The sequence below is a fragment of the Centruroides vittatus genome, unplaced genomic scaffold, assembly GCF_030686945.1.
Source record: "Centruroides vittatus isolate TY-2023 unplaced genomic scaffold, ASM3068694v2 contig_953, whole genome shotgun sequence".
NCBI lineage: Eukaryota > Metazoa > Arthropoda > Arachnida > Scorpiones > Buthidae > Centruroides > Centruroides vittatus.
In genome coordinates this window covers 1-11,140 of record NW_027122632.1, presented here as the reverse complement: position 1 = coordinate 11,140, position 11,140 = coordinate 1, and the positions used below count along the sequence as shown (strand labels likewise).

Below are 11,140 nucleotides of genomic sequence, written 5' to 3'. Positions count from 1 at the left end.
TTGTGGAACAACCGTGGTGGATATGAGAAAACATCTTCTTGAATCTTGCAATATTCTTTTGGATGTTCAAGTTGCTACACTGCCATCTGATTTTTGTTGTCAAATTTTATTCGGTGATAGGTTTGCCGCCATGTCCGATCGCCGTCATCCGGAGCGCCTTCTGCCGCAGACGATCTAGATCGCATCTTGTACTGTAGGCCTACCTTGTAAGTTTGTTTTGAGGTTAAAATAAACGGTTATTGTAAGACACTTGTCATCTTTGCCTCTGCCGCCACCACCCACATACGATCGGTCCCTAGGTTTTTCCTGACGTGCAATTAACTAATTGCCCCCATATGTCGGCAGCTTACATTGGTGTCAGAAGCTCGGGATTTAATAGCCCCACAAAACTTTAGTAGGTTACGCCGACAAAGAGTTTTTCTAACAAGTGGGTCGAACGATGGAGGCAGATGCGAGTGTCCCGACGCGACCTCGTGACGGTGGCAGTGGCGGTTCTCTTCCCTCCTTTTCCGCGTTTGGAGGATTGATCCCGACGTTTTCGGGTGAATCAGGGCGCGTCACCGATTTCTTCGATACGTTAGGAGAGATTGCTAGTCTGGCAGGATGGACCCCTCGGCAGTGCTTGAGCATAGCCAAGTGCAAACTCGCGGGTGTAGCCCGAGATTTTGCATGGCGAGACCTCAGCATGAAGAGCGTAACGGACTTTGAAACTTTTCGGAAGCTGATGATCCAGCGTTTTGACCAAGAACCATACAGCATACGTGTCCAGAAATTCCATACATGCTCTCAAAAGAGAGACGAGATGGTCCAAGAATTCGCGGTCCGCTTGCAGTCCCTTGCTAGCGCGACAAGCATAGATCAGACGGGTGCGAACGAAGAGGAAAACGCAATTATCAAACGCTGCCAACAGCGTGAACTGGACGAGAAATTGCGCGTTCAGTTCCTGCATGGCTTAACCGACAAGCTAAAAAGAAGAGTCATGACTCATGACCCAGAAACTTTCGCTGATGCATTAAAAATAGCTATTCGCGAAGAAACGATAGATCAATTGGCGGGAAAGACGCGAAATTCAATTGCCGGCATCACTGATGCAGTGGAAAGCCACGACACGCTGGCGGAAGAATCAAACTCACGAAGAGAATCGGCTCTCGACGCAAAAATCGCGCAGCTTTCGAAGCAATTAGCGACAATAGGGAAAAGACTCGATCAATCGCCCGCGCCTAAGCCCATAAACAATTTCCAAACAGATGAGCCCTCGCGAACAAACCGGACACAAGGAACTGATAGAGCGAATGATGGGATGCGAAATCCACGGCATTCCCCGAATGCGCAGCGACGCCCGCCGCAACAATTTCCCTCGCGATCTCAGCCCGCCAATCTGCAAAGACAACCCCGTGCGCGATATCCTTGCTACGGTCCCTATTCGGAACAAGGTCCAATGCCCCCTTGGAGAGGGAGTGGGGATGGATCACCAAAATTTCGCGCGATGAATCCTAATTGGGCAGAATACGGAGGTTATATGCCGTCGCCACTCGACTGGTACGGGGGAAACGCTTTTCCTCAGTATCCCGGGAGGTGGGGAGCGAATCAAGAAGCCCCCGAATGGCAAACCCCCATTAGAAATCTGCCAAACGCCTTTAGAGCTAGTCGGTCAGGACAAATACCCTTTTCCCCTGCGCGATTTAGACAATTCGAATACGAAACCAACCGACAAGGTGCCCCGTTGCCCTTTTATCCCCCGCGTTACGGTCCAGGTTGGCCTGGAAGTAGCTTCGAAATGGAGCGCACACCGAACAACGTAGCCGCTCCTCGATTTTTAGCGTTGCCTGCCCCTGAAAATAGACCGGTAGACAATAAACAAACGCGAGACCCCGACAGAGTCACATCAGTTGCATTTAGAGACCGAAACAGCGAAATAAATCGACCGTCAGTAGGTCCCGACGTACCACAATTAGCGGGAATCAATAAATCAAGAAGTAGAGAATTACCTCCTTGTACCATGATTTGTGAGATAGAAAATAGGAAAGTTCAGCTGACGATAGACACGGGCGCAGCTGTTACCTTGATTTCTAGGGATCTATTTCCCGACACGGCGCAATTGCAGCAAGCGGAGACTAGAATGGTAGAGTTAATAAGTGTTACCGGACACGTTATCGAGACATTCGGAAAGTTTAAGTTAAAATTCCAAATCGGACGTTTGACCTTTTTCCATGACTGTTATTTAGTGTCTCCCGAAATTACTATGCCTAACGATGGACTCTTAGGTAGGGACTTTATCCAAAAATATGACGTTACAATCTCGGTTAAAAACGCGACGCTCAGTTTCCCCTCAGGAGACACGGTGACGTTTTGGGGATTAGCCGATATGAAAAAACCCGACAATGGTTCGGAATTAAAGGAAATCACCGAGGACAATCGCACGCAACCAAGCGCCGAGCTAAGCGTACCGCCGAAAGACGATTTAAGTTTACCCTTAAATAGCGACAGCGAAAATAGAGTTTTGGAAAGCAAGGGGATAAAGAGGAAAAATAAACATACACAAAAATATAAGCGAAAGACTAAACGGGGGAAGTTAAAACAAATAACGGTTGACAGCCTAGAACGGGGAGAGGACGATTCTCCTAAGGAAGTAACGTTAGTCAACGACTACGTTATTCCCCCAAGATCAGAAGTCATTGTAGAAGGGAAGGTCCGCAACCAGCTGACAAGTCAATTAGGAGTTGTTGAACCAACACCTCAGGAGCGAGAGGGAGTGTTTATTGCTAGCACGTTAGTTAAAACACGGCAATTTGGTAAAGTACCCGTTAGAATAATGAATGTAAAAACACAACCGGTTAAATTAAACAGAGGGAGTAAGTTGGGAAATTTCCTCTTAGCGGAAGAGGAAACAAAAGAAAGCGCAGAACAAAATAAGATGACGCGATCAAATGCAGACGATTTGACTAGAGTGCAATTTGCGAATTTATTCGATTTTAGCGAAGTAGGAAAGGACAAATTAACCCCTTTGGTAGATTTATTATACAAATACAGACAAGTATTCGCGAAAGACGATTACGATCTAGGCTATTGTGATTTAGTAGAGCACAAAATAGACACTGGAAACAGTCCCCCTATTTGTCGTGCCCCGTACCGAATTCCATACGCGCAACGGGAAATAATGGATGAGATAGTGGAAAATATGATCAAAAACGGCGTAGTTGAACCGTCCAGTTCCCCCTGGTCGGCACCTGCGTTATTAGTCGCAAAAAAGCCCCAAGGCTACAGATTAGTTGTGGATTATAGACAATTAAATAAAGTTACCAAGGTAGACCCGTACCCGTTGCCCCATATCCAGGAGTCATTGAGTTTGCTGGGAAAATCGCGATACTTTTCCTCCATGGATACTTTAAGCGGATTTTGGCAGTTGCCTTTGAGCCCCGAATCGAAAGAAAAGACGGGGTTTAGTACTCCCTCGGGGCACTACCAATACAATCGGATGCCAATGGGCGTTACCTGTGCCCCAGCGACATTCCAAAGATGTGCGGATTTAATATTAAGCGGTCTGAAGAACAAAATTTGCCTCGTCTACATGGACGACATCTTGGTATTTAGCCCAGACTTCGAAACTCACTTAGAACGGATGGAAATTGTCCTTCAGCGCCTGGCGACAGCGGGTCTGAAGTTGAAGCCCCGAAAATGCCAGCTGCTGAGGCAGCGAATAAAGTTTTTAGGGCACGAAGTGTCGGAAGATGGTATCCGGCCCGACCCGTCTAAGATCGAGTGCGTTAGAAATTTTCCCCAACCTCAGAATGAGCGAGATGTTAGAGCATTTCTGGGACTGACCGGGTACTATAGACGTCACATTTCGCAATATGCAAAAATTTCAAAGCCCCTTTCGGACTTACTTAAGAACGATGTAAAGTTCCACTGGGCCGAGGAACACAAAACCGCGTTCGAAAAATTAAAGGAAATTTTGATAACTGCACCCCTATTAAGATCCCCAGATTTTGGCCGTCCTTTTGTGTTAGCAACAGATGCCTCAAACACTGCGATAGGCGCTGTGTTATCACAGGAAGATGAACGGGGAGAACTCCCAGTGGCATATGCGAGTAGGCTGTTAAAACCAGCCGAAAGGAATTACAGCACCACAGAAAAGGAATGTTTGGCCGTGATATGGTCAATCAAACACTTTAGACCCTATCTTTACGGGAGAAAATTCACAATAATAACGGATCATAGACCCCTTAGGTGGCTTATTAATGTTAAAGACGAAAGTTCGAGACTTAGTCGATGGAATTTGGCGTTACAAGAATATCAATTCGAAATAATCCATAAGCCAGGCAAGGCCCACACGAACGCAGACGCGCTAAGTCGAATGCCCGTGGCAAAGATCAGCGAAATGCAACCTATATACAGTAAGGTGCAAATAAAAGAGCAACAATTAAAAGATCCCTTTTGTAAGCGAATCAGACAACAATTACTGAGAGACTCGTCCTCCCAGGAGACAAACCGAGAAATCGCGGATTACTACTTAGACGCCGACGAAACACTCTATCACCGGAAAGAAAATCCCGAGAGAAACGAGAAATGGGATAGAATAGTCGTACCCCAGGTTATGATAGATTACGTTTTAAGACTGTTTCACGATATCCCTAGTTCGGGACATGTAGGTAAGAAAAAGATGCGAAAGAAATTACAGACACAGTTCTTTTGGCCAGAGATGAATAAGAACATCACCCATTATTGTGATAGTTGTCAAGAGTGTGCGGTGAGGAAAAGGCCCCAACACGGACATCAAGCCCCATTGCAGACGTTCCCTCGAGTGTCGAGGCTCTTCGAACGCACGGCACTGGATATCCAGGGTCCCCTTCCTATCACTAGTAGCGGCAACAAATATCTATTGGTCTTTATCGATCACTTTTCTAGATGGGCAGAAGCGATTCCGTTGCCCGATATTACCGCGAAAACAGTGGCGAAAGCGTTCGTCACGCAAATTATTCTTAGACATTCGGTCCCAAAACAATTACTCACTGACAGAGGATCCAATTTTGTCTCCAAAGTCATGAAGGAGGTCTGCGAGCTATTGAAAGTGGAAAGACTCCTTACCACAGCTTATCATCCCCAGTGCAACGGAATGGTTGAGCGATTAAATAAAACACTAATTGACATTTTAACGCACTACGTCGACGCGGATCAGAGAAACTGGGACGAGATGATCCCGTATGCGCTCTTTGCGTACAACACTACAGTACACTCAAGTACCAACGAGACACCTTTCTTCCTCCTGTACGGACGTGATCCGACCTACCCCTTTGATATCGTCATTGAACCGAATCGACCCCGATATGACATAAACGAAAATTACGCGAGCGAATTGAGAGTGAGGATGACCTCAGCTCATAAATTAGCTCAGGAACACGCGGAAAAGGCCGCGAACGATAGAAATACCTATCATCAACGTAAGCACAAGCCATACAAATTTTCAATCGGAGACAGGGTCTTCGTTAATGAGGTAGCTACACCCGCGGGAGTGAAACGAAAATTGGCGCCTCGATGGCACGGTCCCTATAGGATAATAGCGGAAACGAGTCCCGTAGACTTCATAGTCCAACACATCCAATCCGGGAAGAAATTGCATACTCATGCTAATAGATTGAAGCCTGCAATCGCTAGGATGGAGTTCGTACCCTCCGATGCAGGAGAAAAACTCCCCGACGCGCAAAACGCAAAATCATCAATACCAACCGAAGCGCAACCGCAGACGGAACCGGTTGACCCTTGGGATGAAATTATTTTAGAGTCGCTGCATCAAAGCCGGTTAGATACCACGAACGTTGCCGAAAGCACAGGAGTTGATCAACCCGCAACTCCGTCCCAACCTACACACAACTATGCTCTCCGAAGCCAAGGACCAGTAAGCGAATATCCCTGGGTCCTTCCCAGATCGTCGGGAATTATACCGCCGGAAGTGGGGGCGTTGCGGGAAGCGGAGACTGCCGAAATGACTCAGCAAAGCGAGGGCCACCCGCGGCTGCCACCTCCCACTCCGACTGGATTATTTGGTAATTGTAAATGGTAGCTCCTCTTTATTGCGAAAGAGAGGCTATCATCTCCTAAGCGGAGAGAGGTCCATTGTAAATACGCGTGTTCATTTAAACAAATTGTCGCGAACCGGGACTAGTAGTAATGTAAGACTCCCTTTTTGATAGATGACGATGGAAAAATCCGTAACAATATATTTGTTCGTGCTGATAAGTTACATTGTGTATGAAGTGTCAACAATTGTGCCCGCCTTGACCAAAGGTGTCGTATTTCTTCACCAAGGAAACTTCCTCATGACCACGAGCCAGTGGACCATGGTTATCGAAATATCGTTCGAAGAATATGACAATTACCTTCGTGGATTACATCGTCACCTGTCCTCTTTAACTCCGGTCGTCAGAAGAGGGAAACAGAAGCAAGATGATCCCATGAAGCCCTTATGGACTCTAGCCGACGCGGAGTTGACAAACTTACAACAATCCCTCGCCGACTTCGAGGCGGAATACAACGAATTAAAATCCACCGTAACCCTAGGAAATCCCTCTCGAGCAAAACGAGGATTAATCGACGTCGGAGGGAAAATCTTAAAATTCCTTTTCGGAACCGCTACCTCGGAGGAGGTGGAAACAATGAATAGCAGGATAGACAAACTATCCCGCAACCAACAAAAGTTTGTACACATATTAGACGCCCAGACAACCGTCATGAACCAAACCCTTCAAGCGGTCAAGGACAACCGGAAATACATCGATATGATGATCCGACGACAGGACTATTTAGATAAGGAACTTCAGGTATTCAGTTACACATTCGTCGTGAGTACTGCACTTCGATACGCCGAAAATGCCGTCATGGAATTCCGAATCGGCATCACGAACCTAAGACAAGCGATAGAGATGCTAGAAAACGACCGACTTAGTTCCTATTTCCTGCCAAGGTCACAATTGGTAGAGGCGTTAACGGAAGTAAACAAACACTTGCCCAGCGGGATTTCGCTGATCGAGACTTTAAATGAAGACAATGTCTTTAAATACTATCAATGGATAACCACTACCGCTGTAGCACTTCCGTCAACACTAAGAATTTTCGCAAAATTCCCACTAATTACTCCGGAAGGATACTTTGATCTATACGAGGTAGTGAAATTCCCCGCTTATTTCCCTATTTCGAAGACATTTGCTCATTATCAAACCGAATATCCGTACATCGCCTTGTCCAGGAATCGGCAGCTTTACATGCTATTGGAGGCCCACAACTTGCAAAAATGCACAAACGGCTTAACCACTATCTGCGCACCGGAAGTTGCAGTCTGGAAGCTTCCGTATCAATCGTGTGAATACGCCTTATTCATGGCAGACGAGCCAACTGTAAACCGACTGTGTAAAAGAAAGGTGTCAGTTTATCCAAAACCAGTGTTCCGCCGTATCGACGAGGAAGGAACTTGGATATACTCCACCCCGTCACCTTTAAATTTAGTCATCGAATGTAGTCAACTGAGAAACCCACGACGTTCACCAGTTACGATGATTAAGCTAAATAACACAGGAATCTTTAAGTTGCCCATGACTTGTTCCGGCCACGTACCCGGCGTGCGACTCACGTCACACTTCCAATCACGGACTTCCTTTAAAGTTACACTCCGAAACCACTATGTGATACCAGCAATACCGGACGTTCTCAATCTTACGGAAGCGAAGATACTACGGGACTATATCCAAGAAAACGTCACCTTAAACGTCCTTCGAACCAACGAACACGATTGGTCATTGGAATTTCCGGGATGGAAATTACGAGATATAAGCCGAGAAATAAAATCAGTTAACACGGATATTCTCTCGACGACACCGAGTGTGTTAAACTATCCCGTCTCAGCATGGAACACGATCCTCATAGCCTCTTGCGTTACTGTTCTGGCGACACTTTTAATCGCTTGGGGATGCCGCAAACTATTACGCTGCATGGGAACCCGAAGATCTGCGAGTCCTTACCCCTCTTTCCGACGGGAAGAGCGAATAGAACCGGACGCCGTGGAAATGATCGAACTGATACCCGTAACTGCGGAAGCCGGACCATCGTCGGGTATCCCGGAAGCAAGAAAAGACGAAAGGGAGAAGTTAACCGTAGCCAAACGGGAAGAGGTAGTGACGCCTCCCGTCAGAATTGAGACCATTCCTACCCAAATGAGACGATTATAGAACGGCGCGAGAGAATTAAATCATCTTAAATAATAGTATTTTATGTTGTCCGTGGCTTAGAAAATTTCTATTCAACCCAACTTTCTTTTCCTTTTGTGTAGAGACGAAAATATGGAGGAAGATCAAGTTGTGACGCCCCCCATGGAAACATCAAACCCGGAACAAGATCCGATCCAGGAGTCACCTCCAGATCCTGCCCTGGTCTCCCTATTTGAATGCCCCGTCTGTTACGACTACATGGAACCCCCTACCTTCCAATGCCCGGCCGGACACACGATATGTTCCCGATGTTCGCTGTACGTCCGTCAATGCCCGCTTTGCCGGGGAGAACTCAGGAATTACCGTAACTTGACGCTGGAGAGACTAGCCGAAATGGTGGCCTTGCCGTGTGTCTACAGAGGTAACGGCTGTCCGAAAACAGGACTTGTTCCAGAGAGAAAGGCCCACGAACAGGATTGCCCGTATCGAACGTGCTTATGTCCATCAATGGACGAAGTCTGCACATGGGAGGGCGTGTATCAACAGGTGATCCCCCACCTGACGGAACGACACCCTCACATAGGTCACATAAATCACGACGCTGTCAAGTTAGTCCTCATCGGGTTGGAAGCAACTCAACCCCTCGTATGGATAACACATCTCCACTGTCATCAGCGAGACTTTATTGTCCAGGTTTTTAAAACGGAAACCAGCGATGAAAACTCTCCCGTTTATATCATTGTACAGAATGTGGGAAGCCGACAAGAGTCGGGCCGCTTCCTGGGAAGAATCGAGATTCGCGGGCGCGGTAAGACGATGCTTTGGGAGTCCACTCCTCAGAGCGTAACCGACGATCTAAAGGCCACCCTGCGAATGAAGGACTGCTTAACCCTCAACATAAAAATGTTGGAGAGAATGCTCGAGGATCACATTTTGACGGTGATGGCGACCATTTACCCAGTGGGAACATATAGGGGCGGCGAAAGGCCCGAAACAAACAAAGCGGCATAAAGGACCCTAACGCCAGGGAATACGGACCTCCTCTTTATGAGAAGGCAACCCCAATCGCGAATAGAAACCGACCTCCAAAAAGAGACGGGGGAAGAGAGGAGAGAACCCGCCAATAAAGGACGCCTACGTCATTAACCAATAAAACCTTTTTCTTTATATTTGGCAGACAACGAAACAAAAGCACGAGTAGACAACATGGCAGAAGCAGCCGAAACCTGGGATTTGGAAGAGTTGGATTTAGATACAGTGGCCGAACTTTTCGGGTGGAGTGACGAAGAAGAAGAAGAAGAGGAGGAGAAGTTCCACGTATGTCCGACGGCGGTGCGGCACGCTATCGCTCGCGTTAGAAGTGCCCCCGACGAGGCTATTCCGGAGATGGTGGTCCTACCCCTGCAGGGAGAGGTGGACCCTGAAGTAAGGCGGGAAGTGGAGGAAGCGGCGAGGTACGCGGCGCAAAGGGCGAAGCATTTTCAAGAGAGGAAACTCCGGGCCCAGAGCGACCAACGTCGTGAGGAGGAAAGAGGACAGGAGCCTCTGAGAACGGAGGAAAGGGGGGCTTTTTCCCTTTGGGCTCCGCGAGGCATGGGAAGAGGCCTCGGAATGATGCGGGAGCTCCCCCAGCGGTACCCACAAGAGCGGGACCAGAGGTGCCCAGCGGCGGGGAGAGCAAGGGGCTGGTCTCCGAACCCGCGATGAAATGCTTGCCGGGCGGGGACCCCTCGGAGACCGGAGAAAGAAACCCGGAGGCCCCGACTTCTGGATGTGCCGTATGTGTTTTCTTCTTTTGTCCTTGTTCGTCTATCATATTGTATTCTTTGTAGTGTAGTTTGAAATTCTGTTTGTCTATATATATATATGTTTTATATTAAATCCTTTTTTTTGCTATATGGTCCGTCTAACAATTAACACAAAAATTGATCTGTCGCGAACAAGAACGGAGACGGTGGTCGGCAAGAGTAAATGGAACTCATCGGGGAGAAGTAAAATAGGATCACTACTTCCGGCAAAGTGGAGATCGAACTGGCAGCCGAGCTGCCAGGTAAAATGTTGCCAAAATGTAAGCAACATTTTTAAAAGGGCGGGAGCCCTGTGAAGATCCTAAAATGGCGCCGAGAATTCGGTTGTTTACAAGATCGCTACCTCGGGAAATTTCGGAAAGTCAATCGGAGCAAGAACGCGCATCGGGCTATAAACCGGACATCTGTAAAGCATTTCTTCTAAAACAAACACAACGCGGTAATAAACGACGAAGGGAATGTCGCGGTGCTCGTATACAAGAGTCGAGATGTAAACAATTAACAAAAAAGGGGAGAAAGAAGAGAGACAGATGGTCAAGGTCACCTGTAGACCATATGAGCCCGGGATCGTCGCGAAGGGGGGGCAGCCACAGAACGTTTGGCGGATCGGTTCAGCCCGATGTCCGCGAGAGGGGGCAAACTGTGTAAATTATGTGAGTAGCTGTCAACGCCCGGGAGCCGTCCCCGGCCGAATTTGGTTTTCGTCTTGCTTAGAAACAGTAGACTGACCAATCGAAAAAAGGAAAAAGGGACTTAAGACCAATCAAGAGGGAAGATTCGGGGGAAAATCGTATAAAACCCCCCGTATCAAGGTCAGAAGGGAGAGACGACGGAGCTTTCTACCCGGAAGTGGACGACGGTACTCCAACCAGCCACCTACTCCTTCGCCGACGTCCGTCACCGACCCCATCGGACTCTCCTACCCGACTGCCCCGGGGCTTTACCGACGACTCCGACAGCCTTCTCCGATCGCCGTCATCCGGAGCGCCTTCTGCCGCAGACGATCTAGATCGCATCTTGTACTGTAGGCCTACCTTGTAAGTTTGTTTTGAGGTTAAAATAAACGGTTATTGTAAGACACTTGTCATCTTTGCCTCTGCCGCCACCACCCACATACGATCGGTCCCTAGGTTTTTC

General features: G+C 47.8%; 1 protein-coding gene across 1 annotated transcript; it reads left to right on the top strand.

The window, feature by feature from the left end:
- Positions 1-8,327: 8,327 nt before the first annotated feature.
- On the top strand, positions 8,328-9,206 carry LOC136985131 (E3 ubiquitin-protein ligase SIAH1A-like). The gene has a single exon (XM_067282331.1). It carries the CDS (start codon positions 8,328-8,330, stop codon positions 9,204-9,206), a length of 879 nt encoding a protein of 292 aa, XP_067138432.1.
- The last annotated feature ends 1,934 nt before the right edge of the window (positions 9,207-11,140 follow it).

Coding starts and splice junctions, on each gene's coding strand:
- LOC136985131 (XM_067282331.1), top strand. CDS start 8,328: ATGGAGGAAGATCAAGTTGTGACGCCCCCCATGGAAACATCAAACCCG.